The sequence below is a fragment of the Nylanderia fulva genome, unplaced genomic scaffold (assembly GCF_048542155.1).
Source record: "Nylanderia fulva isolate GAGA-0341 unplaced genomic scaffold, ASM4854215v1 Scaffold41, whole genome shotgun sequence".
NCBI classification, from domain to species: Eukaryota; Metazoa; Arthropoda; class Insecta; order Hymenoptera; family Formicidae; genus Nylanderia; species Nylanderia fulva.
The window spans coordinates 3,738-27,356 of record NW_028190488.1 but is presented as its reverse complement, the minus strand read 5'-3'; the positions used below and the strand labels follow the sequence as shown (position 1 = coordinate 27,356).

The 23,619-nt window shown below is 39.7% G+C and overlaps 1 protein-coding gene across 1 annotated transcript; it reads right to left on the bottom strand.

Moving 5' to 3' along the window:
• Positions 1-104: 104 nt before the first annotated feature.
• On the bottom strand, positions 105-23,297 carry Dscam2 (Down syndrome cell adhesion molecule 2). The gene is given in 28 exon segments (XM_085486272.1): positions 105-3,408; positions 3,725-3,827; positions 3,898-4,051; positions 4,164-4,375; positions 4,734-4,919; positions 5,108-5,251; positions 5,423-5,816; positions 5,997-6,178; positions 6,538-6,646; positions 6,648-6,752; positions 6,754-6,921; positions 6,923-6,992; positions 7,104-7,221; positions 7,295-7,433; positions 7,513-7,682; positions 7,795-7,973; positions 8,082-8,382; positions 8,671-8,802; positions 8,936-9,084; positions 9,606-9,756; positions 9,913-10,086; positions 10,912-11,031; positions 15,447-15,731; positions 16,041-16,313; positions 16,756-16,907; positions 17,952-18,096; positions 22,533-22,816; positions 23,111-23,297. Coding segments are annotated over 28 exon segments (4,977 nt in total). The 5' UTR covers positions 23,245-23,297; the 3' UTR covers positions 105-3,164.
• Between the last annotated feature and the right edge of the window lie 322 nt (positions 23,298-23,619).

Here is a 23,619-nt window from a genome sequence, read left to right as displayed (position 1 = left end):
ACTTCTAATCGAGTTTGCATTACGTAAATATAAATATAATCGCAATACTAACTGTCTATCGAATTATTTGCATTCCAGGTTCGACTAGAAAAAATCCACTCTGATACTTTACACGATATCAATTTATTTAATCGATTCTACGATCGACACAATGCATCAAAATGCCGTACCACAGATTTAATACAGTTTAAATTTAATCGCACAATTCGTTTTTTTTTTTTAAATCGTACAACCTCCGATCGCAGAACGGAGAGAAAACTTGCGAGCTTTTTTATTTCACTGACAATATGAGACTCTCGCGATGTCTCTCGCATCGCGCCGGTACGCTTTCTTTTTCTACAACGACTTTAATCGTAGTTATAATAACAATTATCCGTTTGATTTATTCACTCGCCCCCATTCATATCGAAACAACAATTAAAGTGCATTCTCCAAGCTGCACGGATTATCGCAAAGAGCGACGAGGGATGCACCGAGTTATGTCACTGCATCATCCTTCGAGGACCGTATAATCATTCGCGAATAAAAATACCTTATCACAATCGAGACCTTAATGTATCAGATGTAATCAGATCATTAGAAAGATCATCTAATTCAGATTATATTTTTGTAAAAAATTCGTTGATTGAATTTTCCTCGAAATCGTTGATTGTAGAAAATTGTTCATCAGTTCCTTATATCATAATGAAAAGAACTGGTCCCCATAAAAGACTACGAGAAGAGATTGACAGAACTCGGTCGGTCCATGATGCAAGAAAAATGTACAAAAATCGTGTCGACGAAAACGCGTCTCGCAACCATACCACGACGAACTTTGTCTCTTCTTCGAAAATCGTCTTAATCGCGATTTAATCGAATACTACAAGTTTGATTGACGTGCTTCCCTTATATACATTAACTTTACGCGTCATACATGCTTTTGTATGCACGCGCCTTGATGCCCGTGTACTCAACATATGTAATTTATATACGTATATCTACGGCCTCTCGTCTTCGTAGTGTCGCGCACACAGTTTTCCTTAAGTTTACCGATATTAATTTACGATAAATCTGTGAAATATATTTTTTAAAATGTCGCTTACAATATTCTGGCATGTGAGACTAGAATTTCTTAACGTTTCCTAAATTGTTTTTTTTTCTTTCGTAAGATCAAAGTTATCGTCGACGTGTACAGAGATGTACAATAAATTCGGAACAGTCTTCGCGCTTAAATAAACTAGGTCAATGGAAGTACGTGCGCCATCACAGAGAGAAGTCCGAATATAAAACACACCGTATGGTATACTTAACTATGTAGAGTGACGGCTTGGAGAAGGAAGGAAGAAGATCAACAATTGCTCCGTCACTTGGATCTTGGTAAAAGTTACAAAAAACGTCTCTTTTCTTTTTCTCAAAGTTGTGTAAAGCGATCTCAATATTATCTCATTTTTTATACATAGTATATAGTCCGCGGAATGGCAGTGTTGTGGAAGTATTGGAAGTTCGCGACGCAGTAGGATGCGCGCGTTTAATTAATTCTAACGGCAATTTTTTTTATTAAGTACTTTCGTGTTCAGTCTGAAAAGGAGGTGTACTGGTACGACTTATTGCATTAATTAGTAAGATTGGTCGCGTCGGATCACACGGGGTCTCGAGGTGCGCGACATTAGAAGAGAGATTTCTTGAAGGAGAGAGAGACGACTCTCCTTCTTTGAAGCGCCTTTTGAGGAAAAACGAGATCGCTGGGATCAGTATATTCGCGCCTGATCGTATGTATATCGCGCTCCGCGCACAGAAAAAACATTCTACATAGAAGTCTTAGGATTAATAACGGACTTAAAGTAATCAACGGTGCTATTATTAATACGTATATAAACTTTACAACGCAACAGAGCCCAACCACCATCAACGATCTCCGTCTTGGAGACTTGGAAGTCGATGTCTTCTCTCTTCCTCGATTCATTCATATATCTCATCCCGATCCTTAAAATAACACGCGCGTACCAAATATAGGCGTTTATTATTTTCAAAGTAGCTTCAAATTCTTTTATATATTTACGGGAAAGAGAAGAAATTTTTTTTTTCAAATGTTAATACAGATAAAATTAATTTATCTAGAGTATTTATTCGGATAATGAAACTAAATTAAATGATAAATAAATATTAATAAAAATAGAGAGAAAGAAAAAAGAAATAAAACGTGTAGCAATCAATATTATATATCATAATTAGAAGTTATTAGAAAAATGTAAAGAGATACGAATACGAAAAGTGGCATAAAATTAACACGATAAATTATACGCAAATAAAGAAAGATTTTTTTTTTGATAAATGTTAGCTCGAAACAGAAGCAAATGTAGCCTGCCACTGTACTTGTTCACGATGCGCGAGGGATTCTTCTGTGCTCTGTTCATACGATTAAGTCTTTGGTCTCGAATGGATCGTCCGCTGGCGAACAACTCGCAGCGGTCTGAGCAAATTGTCGTTTTGGCACGCATTCGCACACGCGATTCGACAATCATCCACGCACTCGGACTCGGACTCATTCACGCAATCTATGCACTCCATTTTACGCGTCGCGTCACGGACAAGGAAGAGGAGACGCACGCACTTTTAGATACTTTCGACTAATTTTTTCTCGACTCGATCAACGAGGGAACACATTTATAGAAGCACAGTTCTATAGTTTCGCATGACTTTCTGTCATATAGCTGTATATTATTAATTAAATGTTAGAAAAGCTGATATAATATCTGCGAGAAATATAAAATCTTTTTTATAAATTATGAATTATATTTATGAGAGATATTAGTTTAAAAACACTGTAGGGTAGTTTAAGAGAGCTTCTTTTAATATGTCAAGAAATGATCTTTGCTTTTTATTCAGCTCTGTTCTTCTATATTCGTCCACCTCGTTGCTTTAATCTTCTTTACAATCTTATTTATGCACGCCTCTCCCTATTAATCGTCGTTAACGAGTAGAATGCAATTTATCTATCGACAGAGAGAAATGTGCTCGTGGCAGTCGAGTAGTTCTACCAGTAACCACAAGGGAAATCTCGACGAGAGAAATGAGAAGGAAAGATCAATTTACCTAATCTTTGGACCAAGGGGTTGAGAAAGGAAGTAGGGTAAGGAAGAAGAAGGGTGTCCCTACAATGGAAGAGAGTGATACCGTGGTACAGATTAGACGGCGATGGAGTAATCCGACGAGGGATTGTTCTGAGTACTCGGCCGTGACCACAAGGAGCTCCTCAGGCCAAGTTTCAACTTCTTCAGAGAATCAATGTCGCACTCGGCCTCGCTGAGCTCCGGCCGGTCCCCGTTTCCCGGCGTAGGCACAACCCCCTGATTGCCGACGAACGCGGTCTCCGCGACCGAAATCGGCGGCAGAAGGGTGCGTAGAGAGCTCCTGCTGGGAACATGCCATCTTACGAGATAGCCAAGAGAAACAGACGAGACTTACTACATGTTGCGAATGAGCGATGAGGAGCGATCGAGCGATTAAGCATCAGGTGCTTAATTCATTTGTGCCAATATTTTGTCGTGTAGTAATAATTTTGCAGGCTGCTACTAAAACCGATTATCTGATTCAAACGAGATAAATATAAATTTACTAGGCTTAAAACCATTCGAGTACTTTTACGTACATTGATACTGCGTGAGATTTTCTGAGAAAGTAGAAAATATGAAGAATTATGAGGTTAGCGAGATGATGATCTATGCTTGGTTATTTTAATTATTACCTTGATCTCCCCCTTCGTGGCAGTGACTTCTGTTCGGACATGGGAGAAATGTCCGAGGAGGTGCTCGACGTGCCGTGATAGATGAAATCCGAAACCGCGCGAACTGAAAGAACATGTTGTTAGAATCGATCGACCAGTCAAGAAAATCTTAATTGAATTTAAATTATATATACTATGTTTTAATTTGCCAGCGTCCAGTTGATTCGATGACTCCGTCCGCGAGCTTATCAGCTGATCCGGGTCAGACTCGCTCTCGTCGCTCTCGACATCGCCCGGAGTGTGTTGCTTTCTCTGCTGTCGCCTTCTCGACGAGACGCTCTTCATGCTCTGCGCAAATTACATCTGTCATTTATTTGAAATTCAGCTATTTTTAATTTATTAAATATTTTCCAGTGATAATTTATTAATATTCCAGTAATGAAAGAAATCCATGGTATACCGTTGCTGCCGGTGGAGGACTCGCGCATCCTTCGGTCATGGCGTGCTCGTGATACATAAAGCTGTGTAGAAGAGTATTGTTCGGATGAAGACCGGCCGCTGTGGCCTCCGCCGCGCCTCCCAGTCCTCCCAATGCGCCCAACCCTGCCAGGCTTCCCCCGCCACCCTCCGAAAGCTGGAACGTAGCGTACGGCGAAATGTCCTCCGCTGTCTCTGTAACCCATCATAGGCATTGCCTACCTTTCAAATCGCGTCGGGCTAAATGTTTCAGTCGTCCATTCCTTTCGTGCGAAGCGTAAAAATTTGCTTCGACTTTTCGTTCGATTATTATTTCTTAAAAACACATTCACAGTAAATATTTTTTTTAGATTCTTCAAATTTTTTTAAAGAATTTAAAAGGTCTTTTTTTAATTTAAATTTATTTTTTTTTATATTCTATTTTTCACGCGAATATATGTATACATATAATTCCTGTCTTCTTTGCAGCTTCATTTTTTAGGCAATTTTTTTTCCATTGAGCGGCGCTAAGGCGGCCGACTTTTACCTGTGCAACAAAATTATAGTACCAAACCTGGCAGTTGTCCAGATCGAAACAAAGGTTCACCTGGAATCTTGTCGGGCCCAGCCCCCGTATTCGCCGCTTGTTGCAGAGCCACTTTGTGTATCGTGGCATAGTAACGCTCTCGTTGCGTTTCGGCATTTTGTTGATTCTCTTGCGATTCCTTCATCGGCCGTTGCACTTGACCCCCTAAATATCCTGGCAAACGTATTTTTATATTAATCGCTTTCAGCATTATTTTTTTCATATATTAAAAAAATATTTGCAGATATATATTTAGAGTACAGCATTCAAAAATTAGATATGAAAACTAAAATTTAAATTAACTACTTTTTAAGTAACAAAAATTATTTTATAAAATAAGAGAAATTTAAAACCAGACTCACTATTCTTCCAACGAAAGGCGACGATTATTGCTGCGGCGACCAACGCGATAGTAGCCACGATTAACGGAAGGATCACTTTAACATCCGCATAAAACGGCATAACCGACGTCATCCCGCGCTTTGACAGTTCTGGAGGCGGTGATTCTGCAAAGTTACAGGAACACAGTTTTTGGATATATGTGTTTAAACATAGCATTATCGGATGGCATAGATATACATTCTTGACTATAATTTTTTTTTAATTAATGAAAATTGCGTAACTCTTATATTTTTGTGTCATATATTATTTCAATCTAAATATATTTTCAAACTTACCACCTTCCTTCGTCAACGTCACGAACGTAAACTCTGCTTGATTACTACCGGCCACGTTGTGGGCTTCGATCTTGAGCTGATAGACCGAGCTGGGTGTTAAGTTCGTCACAACGAAACGTCGTTGCATCTTGACGTTATTCGACACCAGAGTCCAGTGAAACTCATTTATAGGTCTATATTGAATAATAAAATATTTTATGGGACATCCGTTATCGGGCCAAACGTGCAATCGTAGCACCAAAGTAGTGGAGTTCGGACTGAGAAAGGCGGCCGCTGGTGGGATACCCGGAGCTTGACCTTGAGTTCGAACCGAGAGCACCGGGGATGATGGACTACTGCCGATCTTATTGTGCGACGTCAGATACAACTGATACGTGTTCCCGCACAGGAGCCCCTGTTAAGAAATTGCAATTGTTGTTTTCGATCAATTTAATTTTAATTTCTACTTTAGAGATTTCAGTGGCAATTACTTTAAACATGTATCAATTAATATGCTAATAATCATGCTTTAATACTTATTAATTTCACTAATATTCCAAATATTGATATATTCCCTAATTTCGGGCAAGTTTACCTTCAATTCGTGGTTGGTAGCGTGGCGAGATAATTGTAACTCATCAAGGGTACCGTGAGTAGTTCGATAATATAGCGTGTAGCCCGTCAACGGCGCACCACCGTTGTGTTCGGATTTCCAATGCAATAATACACTACTCGACGTAGAACTGGTTACGTATAATACGGGAGCGCTGGGTGGAACTGCAATAGTCGGTTATTCGATGTTATTCTAGACTGCATTAATATTCTGCTATAGTCGCTAAATTAGAATCTATGTAGTAAATCGATTTAGCGCGCCCGATCAGCTATTATTAAAATCTATTTAGCAGAATATTGGCATCGTAATCATGTAGTAACATTATAATCTCATCATAATAACATTATATTCCTATATTTAATAACATCGAATAGAGATAGATATAAATAATTGTTTTAATATTAATTATATTGTATATAATATAGGTACTCTTCTGATATATGTACTGTTGCTGATTCTATTAGGTATAAGATTAAGATATAAGAATAAAAGTAGACAAAAAAATAAATCATAAAAAAATTACCTTGCACCGTGAGAGTGTAATGCAGTTTGTCGCTGCCTTGCGAGTTCTCCACCTGACAGGTATAATTTCCGCTGTCCTGCGACTGAAGATTCGACAAGACAAGCTCTCCAGGTCGTCAAGATCTGCATGTTTCTGGCAGAATCGGTGCGCATCTGCTCCGTGGTACCCTTGTACCATTCCCTCGTCGGATCCCCGACCGCGTTACACGTCAAAGTAGGCCGAACCCCGCCACGGACGCACCACGTGCCCGCCGAAAGACGTGATCCTGGCTGGCACTCGATTCGTCGGCACCTGCGCCGCCACCCTCGAACTCTGACCTTCGCCCATCCGGGTACTACCGGTTACCCAAAATTGATACTCCACGTGTTGTTGCAGATCGGTCGCCTTCGAAATATGTGCTCGTGGCCGGTAACGTCTTCTTGCCGTGATTGAGTTCTTCGCGTCCGTCAACGACTCTGAAGAATTTTTCTTATTATCTTTGTAAACTTGATAAAACTTGATTATACGAGATATTAAATAAGAAAATTAATAGACAGATGGCAACATAAATTTTATTTTATTTTTACCTTGTATAAAGATTGTATTTCGTAATCGCTCCATTCGGTTCAAGTGGAGGTAGCCATGAGATGAAGAGAGCTTGCGGCGAGCTTACGACGACTTTGATATCAGCCGGACTGCCTGGCACTAAATGAAAAACGAGAGAAAAATATTAATTAGAGTTTTAAAAGAGATTATTTTGAAATGTCAAGTAAATCACCGTCTTCCTCTGTTTGACAATAAATTGTTGTGGAAGATATGCCATCGCCGATTCTCGTGTAAGCCAAAACTTGGATGGTGTAATTAGTGTATCGCCTAAGTCCAGTCAGAACTGTCGTTAGAGCGCTCGTCTTACGAACCTAATCATGAAATCAATTAATCAATTACAATTAGGAGAACATATGAGAAACAAATAATTAAGGTAAAAGAAATAATCACCTCCATCTCATCCACTCCTCGCCACGCATCCGCCAAAATTGGTTCATAATTTAATTTGTAACCTTGAATAATGCCGTTGCTGTGCGTGTTGGGCGGAGGTTGCCAAGACACTTGCAAAGATTGAGAAGTGAGCGCCGCGCATCTTACATCGTCTGGTGGCATGCTGGGAACTACAAGCAATCGTTTCTAAGCAATTGTCAAAATTCATCTCAGAAATAATATAGTCAAGAAAAAAAATAATAAAAATGAATAAAAATTTTTCAAGAAATTTATAACAATCACCGTCTTCCAGCGTCTGCGTAAGCAATGGTTCGCACAAAGGTCCCGGTCCAACCTGATTGTAAGCTTGAACAACTATGGTGTATCTAGTGTAAGGCCTGAGACCTGTAAGTCGAAGTTCTCCGCCACCTTCCTCTCCGTCACCCGATACGGAGCTGAAGTTGTACGATGGATTGTTTGAGCTGAAATAAAAATATGCTGCTCATTCTCTTCCAAGGATACTTATTCACAATTCTTTGAAAATTTATATCTATAATTTATTTGATAAATTTTCTCAAACAAACAGTTACCTAGTCTCTTTGTAACCAACGTTGAAACCTTGTATGTCACCGTGACGAAGTTCCGACAACGGCGGTGACCAAGTGACAAGAATCTCAGACGAGGAAAGAGCTCTCGCTGCGAGATTCATCGGCGGACCAGCTGGTCTTTGTGGTTCAGTCCTGACAACAAGTTCCGCCGAAGGGACAGATCGACCCGCTGGACCTTCCGCTATTACGCGTACGGTATATCTCGTGGCTGGTTTCAGGTCATCGATTAATGCAGCATATGGCAATGGTGGTCCGGTAAACTCTTGTTGCTGCCACATTCCGTCTAGCAGTTTGGATTTGAATATTTTACTTAGCTACATCTTAAAGATGATAAATTGGAGAAAATATAAGTTCTTATGCCAGATGATCAAAATAAGAGATCAATTTTAGAGAAATATATATTGAAAGAATACAAGGACGAGGTATAAGGACGACAGATAAAATTATATTTATTGATGTCACGATTATTTTTTTCCAACATAATAATTTCTAACAAAAATGTAAAATGGTTACTAAAATTAAATTTTACATATTATATCATATCCTATTTCACGTGGATAAAATAATTTACCTTCGCCCTCTTTGTACTGAAGAATGTACTTAGTGACCTCGCTAGTGTCCTGCGACTTATGTTGCCACTTAACGTTAATGCTACGACTCGCCACCATGGCAGTTTCTAGGGCGTTCGGCGGTTGTGGTGGCTCTAAAACGTGCGGAATTCGATATTAATGCACTCATGTGTCGATATATATGCGCATAGCGCAAGAGTATTACATTTGGAATTCAATTATATTCTATATCAGAACGGAATTGACCTACAAAACCATATATCGTACCTTGGACGAGGAGTTGCACCAGCTGCTGATCGCGGCCGTAAAGATTGTTCGCCTGGCAAAAATACGCACCGCTGTCGGCGGCTTCCGCCGACGAGATTTGCAATTGCGCAATGATACCATCCGGTGTTACTTCCTGCTTCACCGTGACGCTTTACAGCAAATTTATAAAAGTCCATTAAAAGCTCTGTGTGAGATAGACAACTATGAAATATTCATATGCCATCGCATCATATAGAAGTGACACACTCTAATATTTTACAACTCATCCCTTTGAACAACGCATTTCGCTATTCCCTTAATAAACGGATAAACGGATTATATTTGACCCTTTCAATTGGATATATGGCGCTCCTGCATTTTTCAAGTGGATGGATACACTTCACGTGCCTTTTCTATTATCAGCCCGGTTATGCATTATTAATACGTCATATTTCATTTGTTAAATTCCGCTCGACGCGATCGATTTATCGAGAATAACGCGCGGTTCGCAATAAACGTGGCACACTGAACGAGACACGATAATTTCACGAGAGATTCGTAGCAAGGTGAAAATTTTGCGCCGCGTACGTTTTAGTTAATTCATCGCGTATCGATTTATCGCGTTCCCAGGCGAACTCCTTGATGATTATATATATATACCACTATATAGGTACAGTTAATCTCAACTTACCGGTAATTCGTCGACGGATTAAGCTCGCTTTTGCCGCCTTTCAACCAGGTAACTGTAACCGGCTTATCGCCGTGTACCTCACAGTGTAACGTCGCCGTGTCTCCCTTCTTTACGGTTACGAGCCGCGACGGCGCCGCGAAATACGGAGATGCTATAAAACCGCAAAGCAACACGCAGAAAAGCAGAATGGTAAATCTGAATAGTAAGATAAACGCAGATAGAGGCTTTGCTTGAGCATTATTTATATCACGCTATTCAAAATTTATTTTCAAAAAATGTCATTCTTTTTAAACATTTTTTTACTCACAATTGACTTTTAATTGGACGACCTTGCCTAGTCCACTTCCTATGCCGTTGCTCGCGTGGCACAGATAGAAACCTTCTCTGTCTTCTTTCACATGTTGCAGCAATAGCGTGCCGTTGCTGAGAATTTTAGTATACGTTCTTTCACGCAACTCCTCGTAGTCACCAGCTTTGCTTCCTGTTAAAAAATGCACCGTATAAAAAAGTCAATTAATATTTCATACGTGTAAAAATATCTCGTCATACACTTTAAACTTCAAAAAAAAAAAAAAAAAAAAAAAAAAACAAAATGACAATTTGACACATGGGAAATATTCAGAAAAATAAAATTAAATTAATTCATTTTTAACAAGTTTCCATATGCAGAGATATACATAGCTACGGTGACTATCCTTTATTTTAGAGGACAGTTTTTTATTTCAAGTAACTGCACAGTTAAAAAATTTGTTAAATTTAACAAATATCACAAGTCCCAAACGGTCCACAGAAATTTATATGTTAATTTAACATAATACGGATATGTTAAATGGTGACACGAACTATGTTAATGTTTTAACATAAAATAAATGCAAATTTCAAGTAAACTTAAAATAAATTTTATGTAAAATTAACATAGTTTTAATGTAGAAATTAAATTAAAAAAATGTTAATTTTATATTTTATCATCTTCACTTGTATTATAAAATAAAGTCAACATTTTTCTGTCTGTGAATTTAACAGAATCTTGTCACTAATAATACAGAATATATGTATTGTGTAAAATTAAAAATAGATGCGCATTGTGTTATCTTGACACTTTTTTCAGTTGCTTTAATAATTCAACATTTGAGTTCAATTAACACAACAGCAATATGTCAAATTAACACATGAATGTGTGTTAAATATTGAACACAAAAATTTTAACGGGGACCGTTTTTAACAAGAAAACCCAAATTTTTCAACTGTGATGAATATCATGCGGAAAAAAATTTGTATAAAAGATAGCTTTATTGCTTTCCCTCACCGGTGGCTTTCTTCCAAACAATCGTCGGCGTCGGGACGCCCTGCGCTTGACAGTGCAAGGCAACGTGGCGATTCCTCTCGACGCTGACGTCGATGGGCTCGACGATCCATCTGGGTGGCACTGCAACGTCAGAGAAAACCGCTTTACACGAATCCGTCAAGGGCGCCAATTTTCAACTTATTATGCCTTGCTTTACTGGTCGTTAGCGATTTAGAGACAGGTACGTTTTTCATGATAGATGGAAAATTGTAAAAAAGCGCGAACGAAAGGGAGCTACGTGAGCTCGTGTCGCTTGTGCAAGCGACTCTGCGCGACTCTACGCGTCGTCAAAGAGATTGAATCTCAAACGAACCGATAAAATAGACATGAAAGAGAGTAAGAGAGAAAAAGAGAGATGAAACACACAGAGAGAAACAGTCTCGCGTGTGAAGCTCTAGAATGTTCTTTTGATCTTTCTTTTGAAATATATACGCTACTTTCGTTCAGTTCGACTTTTGCAGTTCTCGAATTTCCGTGTTTTTTGACGCGACGTACGCGGCTATTTGCATGATGAAGAAACTGATAAAGATACTTGATAGAGAGAGAGAGAGAGATAGAGAGAGAGAGAGAGAGAGAGAGAGAGAAGATAGAGTGAGAGAATGAAGGTAAGTATGTGGGTGGGGCAGAGTTGGAGAATCAAGGGTTTCATGAATCGATGCGAGGCGTATTTCGCGGGTGTCAATTGATATATATATAGATATATATAAAGTCTCGTGTCATTCGCACGCCAGGCAGCAGCAGACAATTCACCTCTATGTTCAACACGGCAACAGGGTAACAAGGAAAGTGACAAGGGACAGGGGCAATCGATCATCTATTATCTGCAACGTTAACTCTCCTAGGAGCTACCAACAAGGACAACGAAACGAAGGCGTTTCTATGATAGCGCGCGATACAATGGTTACGTATACAGCTCTTAGCTCGTAAAAAAAAAAAAGGAAAAAAGTAAGACGGATGCTTGATCGTCAAAGTTTCTCGACCAGGCGCAAGATTTTGCGTCGCGCATCGATTTGTCGACAAAGTCTCGTAGGGGTTGGTTTTTGTACGATTAGGTGTATTGTTTGGCAAGGTTCTACTTCTTACTGTGGTGATAAAAAACGCTGCATAAGCGAGATACTGTGAGTGGGAGTTTCCAACGTTTTACAAGACGGCAAAATATCGGCCACGCATCGATCGCGTGCGACAATATATAATATATATATAGATAGATAGATAGATATATAGACGTATATATGTATATAACATATATGTAACGTGAGTATACAAATATATATACTCGAGCCCAAACGATGGCGTGTGAAACAAGTAGAACTCTTGGAAAGTGGTACGCAAGGGCGGGACGTGTTTGGGTGCGGACCTCGTGAAGGAGGCGAATAATAATAATAATGATAACAATAATAATAATAACAATATATATGTATATATAAGTACCCGCGTCTAACGACTAGTTCAATAAAGTACGAATTTAATTAATAATATACGTACTACTAGCCTACATTACCCAGTCGCTAACGAAGCAGAGAATGCACGCTCGAGAGAATTCTTTTAAATCCTTGAAAACTTAAGACTGTATTAATCTCTCTCGGTTAATTAAAAATCTTTTTATTACTCTCGCCGAATCATTTGTTTATTTTTACGCGAAAGAGAGCTTGCAAATGCGAGCATTCGACATTCTCGTCCCGTTGCGACGAAAGAAATATGAAAATGAGAAAGAAAGACAGACAGAAAGAGGAGAGATAGAGAGAAAGAGAGAGAGAGAGCGAGAGAAAGATAGATCGAGATGGTGAGTAAACATGCAAAAGTGAATAAAGGTTGTCTTCCAACGAGCCCAAAGAAGAGCCAGCGCAAAGGTCGGTGAAGATTGGTCGTGAGCGTAGTGGCACGTGCTCGCACTCGGGTGATCAAGATACTTGATATATATAGATAATTAAATATAATGTTATAAACATACACATATACAGAAAGAGAGAGAGAGAGAGAAAGATATAATATATATTTACACGTAAAATGTGCAGGCAGAGTGATCTACGGCTACGTAAAGAGAGATCATGCCGAATGAAGTGTCAATGCTCACACGCACGCACGCATCTCAGGCCAGAAAAAATCTTTTTCATTTTTATTTATTGTAGCTGCAGTTGTTGCTGTTGTTGTTGTAGTTGTTTGTAGAAACGAGTAAAAAATAAGGAAAGGTGCAAACTGTTACCTTTATTATTCGGTCAAGTCAAGCAAACCTCGGGGGTCCACGAGATACCGACGCATTCCCAGAGAGCCAAAGCAACGCAAATGTAATACACACTGTGTCTGGGTTAAGAAGGAAGATTTCGAATGGATTACTAGGATAAATTTGTTTAGGTCAAGGAACGAGGTAGAAGAGAGAGAGAGGGGGGAGGAGGAGGAGGAAAGGGTTGGTAGGTGCGTAACGATCGTGATCTCGCCCGGGGGTGAATATGCTGTTATTCGGAATTACGGTGGTATCGTCTTTAAGCCGTGGCAAACGTGGACTACAGTCTCTCTAAATGTCACATCCTGGCGAGAACACAGCTATGATGAGCTATGGTGAAGCGGGAACCGAGTCAATAAGCGCGGTGATATGTCGATGGCGATGGATGATGAAATCGATGGTGACTGAGATTGGAGAGCGGTTGACAAGGAGTTGTGGAATGGATGTTGTAGGGTGACGTTCGATCCCGAAATCTCGAAACTTCGTGTCTTGTTATAAATATCTAAATACAAAATTATTGAAAATTCATTTATCAACTTTTCTCGACATATGTAAACTTGTGTTTCGTAATTTAAATTTGCGTAAAATTATTTTACATAAATTGTGTGTATATATATTATATTTTTTTATATGTATCTTTTACGGTTTTTAAAATAACGCTCAAATATTTGTATAGATATCAAAAAAAAATCTGATACATATAAACAATTTTATAGAATGTAAGATTTCTATAAATTTGGAAAAGAGATTTTTAATAATTTAATGATTGATTTAACAATTTAACTTTTAAATCGGGGATGAAACAATTGTGAGATCGACAAGGCAATTATTAGGAACGCTAGGACAAGGGTTGGCGATCATCTAGTTACCTTTTACCTGTAGCTTGGCCGTGTACCTGACCTCGGCGGCGGGGTTCGCGGCGACGCAGGTATAGTCGCCGGAGTGCTCGGCCGCGAGGTTCGTTATACTGAGGAGGCTCGAGTAGGGATCCAGTTGGGAGACGTTTGCGACGGAGGCCAGATTCGGCGGCAAGGGAAAAGGATTTTGGCCGTCTTTTAGCCAGGATATGGTTAGGGGTGGATCTCCCGCCGCGACCCCGCACACCGTCCGCGTCCGCATCCCCTCGGATAGTCCCTCTTGGAACGTAAATGGCTCAATAATAGGGGGTACTGGAAAAGGTCAAGAGAGAAGAGAGAACCATACGTGAGAGCAAGAAAAAGATGGCACCAAAAAACGCAAGAACCTTGTAATACCAGGTATATGTGTTCTTTCTTCATATATATATATATATATATGTATGTATATATATATGTATGAATATATATATATATATATATAGGTTTACGTCATGTGTATATATATATATATATGTATATTTCTTATTTTTTCGCTTTCGTTCCTTCCGCTTCTCATATAAACAGTGGTACGTCCATGTATATGTATAGATATATATATAGAATATAATATGTATATATGTAGAATATATATGTACAATAGAGGCAGTATAGTAACGTAGCAATGTAGAGGAGAGAGAGGGTGGCCCCGCCGCGGACCTGCCCCTGACGCCCTCACACCTTATACACTTAAATTGACATCGCACACTTGCGCGCAGCATCCGATTCTTTCCAATTAAGAGCGAGCGTTCGTTCATCTTTTCGAAGCTACCGCGTCGTTTCCTTCAAAATTCATTCAATTATCAATTACATGTCTCAAATAAGTAAGTTTCTTCGTTTTTTGTTTACTTCGAAATTTGCAAAAATGAAAAATATGAATGAAATAGAGATGTAATCAGATGCAGGAGGAAACGCGCGGCGTCGCTCTCGAGAAGTCAAAATGCGACTTCCCTTCGAGGACGTGTGGGAGAGGTAGAAGCAGGTATCGTGCATAAGGAAGAGTCACGCTAAGCGTGAGCAATCTTTAATTACAAGTCACCAAGTCTCTACGTTCCTTGGTGACGAAAAGTCGGCGAGGTCATCGTCATGGATCGTCTTGGAAGCATCGTCGATTTTATTATTATCATTATTTTTCCCATTAAACTCGAAACTGTGTTTACGACAGATCTCTCGCGCGTAATCAAAATGTAATAACCGTTGCCGTTTATGACAACGAGGACACGGGATTTCCACATGCAGCTTTTACACGCGCGACCCATTTCCGAAACCGGCCGACATGGTTCGCACGCACGCAACGCAATTGACCCACACACACGCACACGCAAAACTCGGGCGGTCAGGCGGTCGTCGGGCAAATTGTAGGGGGCCTAGAGGAGGATTACCATGAACCACAAGCCGCTGCGTGTGCGATACCTCTGCGGCCACATTACGGGCCACGCACGAGTAGTTGCCATTGTGATCTGGAGATAAACTTTCAATCATCAGTATGCTATTGTACTGGTCCACATTGGTGACAGTGACGCGCTCCGACGGCCCCATCGAGCGTCCGTCTTTGAGCCACGTGATGGACAGCGGCAGATCGCCTCTAGTCACCGAGCACGTCAGGGTGGTACGTTCGCCGAGGTGCAGGTCGCGATCTGCCGTGAACGGGCTAATTTTGGGGGGAACTGGAATAATAACAACGAGAAAGCTCGTGAGCGCACGTACAATACATAGACGGCAATCGGTAACACAATTGGCGTGTGTCTCCGTCTCTCCTTGCGCGCAATCCTAGAAATTATCTTTCTATCCGTTCCTGACCCTCATCTTTCTTCCTCGTCTTGATTAGTCATTTTCGGTAATGCTCGAATCTGTCTTCCCGACCTCGCGAATCTCCCTCGTCTCCTTGTGATATCCGTTACCTAGATCGTCTTCCGTCCGAATGGTCCATCTGCGACAATTCGTTATCGTAGGAAACCGGAAGTAATATGCCTTACCAATCACTGCGACGTCTCCGGATCTCCTGGCGCTGTGGCCCTGCTTGTTCCTCGCCCAACAGGTGTAAACGCCGGCGTCGCCGCTCTTCTGCACGCTGCTGATCATCAGGGTGCCGTCTCGAAGTACCTTCTGACGTAGATCGTCCGGTAATTCGCGATTCCCTCTCTCCCATCTGATCTCCTCGATCGGGTATCCGGCCACGGGACACTTCAAACGGAGAGTCTCGCCGGCGACGGCGGTCACTTTCGGGATCAGACGTATGTATGGAAGTCCTACGTAGAAGATTTCCTCATTTATGTATTTTTCTGGTATTTTATGAGCTCTAATGGAAAACTTTGATAAATTCGGTAACAATCGATTCAGAAATATCGTCTAATTTAATTTTTACTGCGAACGAAATCATGCAATGCTAATGGAGCATAAAATTCTCATTTTTCAATATAGAAATATAATATGATATTTTTATTTTATATCACGCTCAGCTCTTATTAGGTTTTTTTTATTATTATTAATAATATTATAATTTACATGTGAATAATTATACATTAGTAGTGAATTATCATTTATGCGGATGCGTCATTTTGAAAAATTGTTATGATATGTACAAAGGATCGTTATGTATTATAAGTTTTGGAGCAATCATACAAAATTAATATTATTTGTAATTTTATCTCGTTAAATTACATATGAGAATAATTAGCCAAAGTTACATACCGTAAACATTTAGTCGCGCAGCATGTGTCACTTTTCCCGCGCGATTTTCGGCGGTGCAGGAATATTCGCCTCCGTCCTCCACCATAACGTGGCTTATATTGACGTGGGATATGACGTCGCCGTGCACCGTTACGTATTGACCAATGACGAATCTTGCGCAACAATGAGTTTTTATATGAAAATTAATTTACACAGTAATAATAATCACAGTAATTTGTCGTATTCATCCAATTTAATAAAAAGAGAGAATTAAATTCCAATAATCGTATTTAAAAAAATGTATTACGTAACAGCAGACACACACAGTTACAGTAATAATATTTCTAGCACAATAGCGTGTGTATAATGTAGCGTAATAAAAATATAATAAAAATCCCGGTGAGACGAAAAGATGCATAGATTTTTCAGAGAAACATTTCACGTTTCCATTGTTAATTTAATAGCTCTCAAAACTGCGCGATCTCATGAATCTCACGACAAATCTCCGGCGTTATTGTTGCGCATTATCGTTTAGAATTTGTCTCGAGTAGAGAATAAAACTATAGCTACATGAAACTGCGCCCGAGCAAAGGGATACGAGCGACGGTGATAAAATGGTATACGACAAAATCCTCGAGATAGTGGATCCTTTACATCGATCAGTCGTTAAACTACACGTGGAACTCGCACATATACGTATCCAACGATATGGTCAGTCCATACGTCATCTATGCGATAAATATTCTCGTTCCTGCCTGGGATATTACACACGGAATTGCTTATACACGCATCGAGACGATCGCGAATGACACCGTCAAAAATTATGATAATGACATAAGCGACATTTAGGGCGTCTTGCATTCTCGATGGCGCCATCATTTCAAGAACGTCGATCACAATCTTATGTTTCATCTCTTCGAGAGCTATTTGATATCGATAATAACGTGTAGTTGTCACATGATAATAGTACAAGATAAAGAAAATAAAATATCGCGCGTGTATATTCAATATCGTAATCGATATCGCTCAAATGCCATAATCATGATACGTATAAAATTACGATATCGCGATATCATTTCCTTCTCTCTCTGTCTTTTTCGCAAAATCATTATAATTATACCGGTGAATTATGAGATACATGAAGTCCCGAAAATGAGCACGCGGAATATATCAGCAAAAATGTAGGCCATTTCGGAGAATTAGGAGAACGAACTTACCTTCCATTAGTCGGTAAGGGAAAACCGTCCAACGCCCATGATACCTGCGGTGTTGGGTTTCCTGCGGCGGAACATTTTAAGGATACGGCGGGTCCTGGCTGAAGTGTCTGCTCGATGAACGAGTATAGGAGAACCGGCGGCGCGTCTGGAACGTTAAGTCGAGCTTAATTACGCGCCGGATACTTTAACGCCGCCAAGCGTTATCGTTAATCAAAGTTGCTGGAACTTGGGAAAATATGTAGCTGCGAGCGACCTGTTTAAAATAAAAGAGAAACATTTGCGCACGCGGCGCGGAATTAATGCAAATTCGATATTTGCGCGCGAGCGGCTAAACCGACTATACGTTCTTAAAAATTATTGCAGAAATGTTTCACGTTTTTTTATTTTACGACCCAAGCCTACTATTTATATTCAAGTTGAGAAATTTTATTCCCATATATACATTTGTATTTATCTCCGCTATGAAAATGTGGATTACCGATGTAATCCACGCGAGTACCGCGACTCGACAATAAAATGCGAGTGCAACGGGAGTTAAGCGAAGGGTTACGAGGGCGAGCTGTGGAAAGAAGAAGGCAAGAGTGAGGACGCCGTGCGATATCCTGATCCTGAAAGCCGCCACGCCCAGTGCACATCGCGATGGAAATACGAGAGACAATGGACCCGCCATCATGGAAGCACCGTGCGAATATTTCTCTTTTCTTTGTCGACGTTACTCCGGCAACACGGAGAAAAGAAGACTGATGAGCGCGAAGCTCGCGAGAGCGTAGAAGAAGAAAATTCTGAATATATATATATATATATATATAAATCTTCGTCGTGAGAGGGAGAGCTCATCGGGATCGAATAGCCGCGTCGATCTATCCGGCTGTGCTCGTAATTAAAAGTGTCGATTCCGCCGTCATTAAAAAAGCTTCGCGTCGTAAAGAGAATACGAGCCTCGAAGGAGAGAAGGAAGAAAATGGTCCGAACGAGAGGGAGAATGTCGGTGGTTATTCTCTTGCTCGCGAATCTATGCGCAAATTGATGAATCCCCTCTCGATGCCTCTCGGCGATCATCATCGAGTCTCTCGTAGTCGCGGCTGTTTCCACCTCCGGTCGATGAAATGGAATTTTAAGTGATGGTGATGGCGACCGACGCCAGGCATTACACAGTACTCTGGTAGAGGAAAATTTGTTCGTCATTCAACAGGAACGTCTTCTACTGCTTTTACATTGATTGTACGTCGTCGCGATTCATTATCTGTCAAAGTATGAGAATCGTCGGATTTAAAATATTTGTTATTTAATAAAAATATATTCGCGGACCGTGCGATTTTTGTGCATATAAATACATTTAATTTCAACGGAGATTTTTTATAATGACACGAGAGAACTCCTTTACTATGCAGTAGAGTAATTGGATTTATATTTGCATTTCTCCGATTTATATTTTCGACACGATTATATTTTTGATGGATCGATAAAAAATGGCAAATTAAAGACTTGGACGTTAGTCGGTTTGGTAAAAAACGCGCTTTTTAAGCGTGCGCGTGCAGCGCTTTTGCTTGAAACACGAGAAATTCATTTTGACTAATTTGGCAGTTTTGTTCGTCCGAGGAAATTACTTTTCTGCCGTCGCTCCTATTCTGTTGCGTACCATATAGAAAATTCGCGCTTTTACTCTGATGTTTAAAATTATATATAGCGAAGCGGAACGTTTTTTATGCAGAGACCGACGATGCACGAGATATATACTCTTGAGATCCTTATATACGCACATTAATATCAAGAGATAATAACGGCTGAAGCAATCGAGTTTATACTAGACTTAATCGATTGACTGGGCGCGCTGCTAAATAATATTCTAATGATATTAAAATTAAATTGTTACTTTACAGTTACAGTTTTTTTAACTAAAATTTTTTTATTTCTTTTTATTTTATATTAATTTTAAATTTGCATAAGTTTTTAAATTTTAATTTTTTATAAAAATGTTTATTTATTCGCGCAATAATTGGACATTACTTTTTGTAGAGATATTAATTTTAGAACATAAATTTTTGTCAATTGATAGATTTTTTTACTTAAAAATACTTTTTTGTTTAACACTTTTTCACATGGCGCATGGACTTGGCATCTTGTTTATCTTTTTTTTTAAAAGATAAGTTTTTTTATGGTACAATTCTACATTTGCAAATTTAAATTTTTATTGATTCATTATACGACTCTATATATGTCTGCAACTTTAATTTTCCACTGGTACAAGTTTCTACTTTCACTTGGCACAATTTTTTTTTTATTTCATTACTTTTGTTACGATTGTACATGGGTTTATAATCGATAATTTTTCATACAATTCTATTATACATGGGTTTGCAATGGATAATTTTTGTTAATGGCGTGCCCTTAACTGGTCGCCTTTTTTTACCTTTTTTTAAAGGTGAGTTTTTAGAGATATTGATATACCAGAGAGACAGAGTATAAATAGAGAGAAAAAGCCTCGACGAAGAATTCATTTTCCTACATCCGATGCACATTTTCCGCATGCTAATAATCAAGCGCGCAGCGATATCAATTTTATAATAGCGCGACGACGTGTTTCGCGCTCACGCAAAATCACTTTTTCTCCCCTTCGATTTCTCCTCCGAAGCCGAGGCAATCAGAGCGAATCGATAAAGCGTCCGCTAATCGCGAGAAACGTCGGTAACTGTCGGCCAATCGTATACGCGGCTACTTCGCCGGGCAGATTTTACGAGTTGGCGGTGCTTGAATTCGGCGGAATGCATTTCGCACAATTTGCCGAGCTCTCTCCTTCTCTCTCTCTCTCTCTCTCTCTCTCTCTCGGAAATGACTTTTTCTGCAGCCGCTCCGTTCCGGCCGGGCCGTTTTTCTCTGCCTCGTTCATTCTCGCGCGCGGCGAAATTGCATCGGCGATCGCTTTGTCTCACTCGCCCGCGCAGCTCCGGGATGTCCCTGCTGTCGGCGCTCGCTCGAATTCCCTTTGACGTAAATTCCGTGCATTACTGACGCTGACGAGCGAGAGACGCTAACTTCATTGTTGTTTCAAAGGCCCCTCCACCCTGTCCTGCCGCCCACATCCCCCGGAACGGCTGATCTAGATATACGGGGTGTGTCCGGTCCCTCTCTCTCTCTCTCTCTGTCTCTCTTTTTCTCTCCCTCTGTGCGGTATATTCAACTATTAGCAATAGATTCTTTAATGAATTTTTAATAATCCGCGAATATTTTACAAACGGCCCGTTGCGGCTTCTTCTAAAATGTTCCACGTTGAATATTCCGGAAAAGCGAAATTCCGAATTAAATCTCCACCGAGAATTCACTTGGAATCGGGTAACAAAGTTTTTGCCAGTTCCTCTCGCTGATGAAATTTAACTTTACGAAAACCTCTTAATTTCCTGCATTAAATATTTCTGTAATTAGAGTTGGGAAAAATTTTTTTGTCGAGCGGAGAACTGAAACCTTAAATTCATTTATCTGTGTTAGAGTAAGCGGTCGATATCGTGAAAAGAGGACGTTCTGTACAGGACGCGACGAGATTGTACGATGAAAGGTACGGCGAAATTGTACAGGCTACGAAACGAGGTAAAACGCTGTAAAAGAAGAGATCCCTCCGCGCTTCAAAGTGCACCCTGTCTCTCGACCAGCAGCGTGGCACGCGGCGACCACCGCCTCTTTGCCGAGTAATCAAGTTCTGTGTAATTCGATAGGTAGTATAACGCGGGCTGTCGATCGGTGCGCTGCCAGGTGTCTTCCGTTTCGCTAGGAAGACACCTTTGACGGCGCTTTTCGAAGACGACGCGGGAGAAAGAGAGCGAAATGAGAGTCAATATCCTGACGCAAGGAGATCGAGTCACCGTACTAGATGTCTCCTTTATTATACGCTATATCCCTGGGGATGATGCTATACACTCGCCATCAGAGTGCAGTTAGTTATTAGTACTTTCCGCATGAAACTGAACCGTTACGTCGGGCCTTTAACGGCGTATTTAATCTGCGAAATGTTTCATGCTCGAGTAACGCTTCACTGTGTTTAAAATGAAGCCATTGACGTAATATTAATTTTCGCTAAGCTATATAATATTTTTCTGCGAAGCCATGAAAATGGCTTTTGCTTTCAACTGGACCGTATTTCAATTACATATTGATTCAAAATCGAAGTATCTATCGTCCAAATGCAGCTTTTTGAAGATTCCAATTACTTTATATTATTTCTTTTCATTTATACATTTCATTTATTCGAAAAAGAATCGTACACGGGAAGGATTTTTTCTTAGAATTTACTCCGGAAATCATGATAATCGCGGGACAATTTTTATTAGAAGAATTTTATAAGAGTTTCTCTGATTAATATTTACCACAATAAGATATAAAATATGTTTGCTTAATTTATATTAATATTATTTTATTGTGATAAATATTAATCAGAAAACTTACAAAATTCCAATACCACAATTACCATAATTTTCCGGGTAAATTCTAAGAGAAAATTCTCTTCACCGTATTCTCATCTTCTTCGCGAATTTCTGTGATTTGTGTGAAAGAGAGAAGACGAATGAGAAGATGAGAAGAGTAGTTACGTACCGCCTAATTGAAGCTCCGCCGACGCTTGAGCTGTATCCCCTTCCGATTTTCTCACAATGCACTGATACATCCCGCGATCATCCCTCCCGATTCCGTTGAGCCTGAGTAATTCCGATTGCCTTCCCGACCCTGGGAGTTGCCTGCCGTCCTTGTACCACGTGATAAAGTGCGGTCCAGCTTGCGGATGTGTGCCGACCTCGCATCTGAACTCGGCGTTGCCTCCTAAGTGAACGCTGAGCAACGGAGGTGTCACTTCCACGTGAAGAGGCGCCGTCACGATTAACCTGAGGTTATAATAAAAATATCGATGTTACGTCAGCTACGAGCTACATTTAACCCACGATGTGGTGTTAGACGACGCGTGGTGATGTAATGATTAAAGTGAAATGATGTAATTGAAAATGCATGGAAAACACGCAATAAAATGAAATAAATTATCAAGTCTCTCATTAAAATATAATTGACATTTGTATTGATAAATTATATTATATGGATATATCAAGATTTGATAATTTATTTTAAATTATTGAATTTATTCGATTAATTTTAATTCATATTAATTTATATTACTGAATTACCTTATTTCGGCACTCGCTTCTCCACCAGGATTGGAAGCAGAACAGCGATATACACCGCTGTCCTCTAATGTTACTGCCTCGATGGCCAGTACAGAACCAAGTAATCTAGTTCTGGGTCCGGAAAGTACCAACATTGGTTCTGCACCTGTTTGTGCGTACCACCTGCAAGCGAAAGCGTCGAGAAAATGCTTTCAACATAATAACATTTGTGAGTGTGTTACTACGTTATTTAAAGAGTTTATATTTCTTATTTACATAATAATTTTTAAAAAGTAGCATTTTTCCTACTATAATTGTTTATGCATTAAATTATTAATTAAAAATTGTAAATACATTCAGTATAATTAAAATAAATAGAAATAATCGAGGAAAAATATACTGTCAAATGATAATTGTTAATTCCTGTGAAAAAAACGTAAATATACGGAATGAATGCAAATATTAAAATATCGAAGATAAAATATATTAAATATATACATATTTTGCCGCTTATATGACAACACAATTTT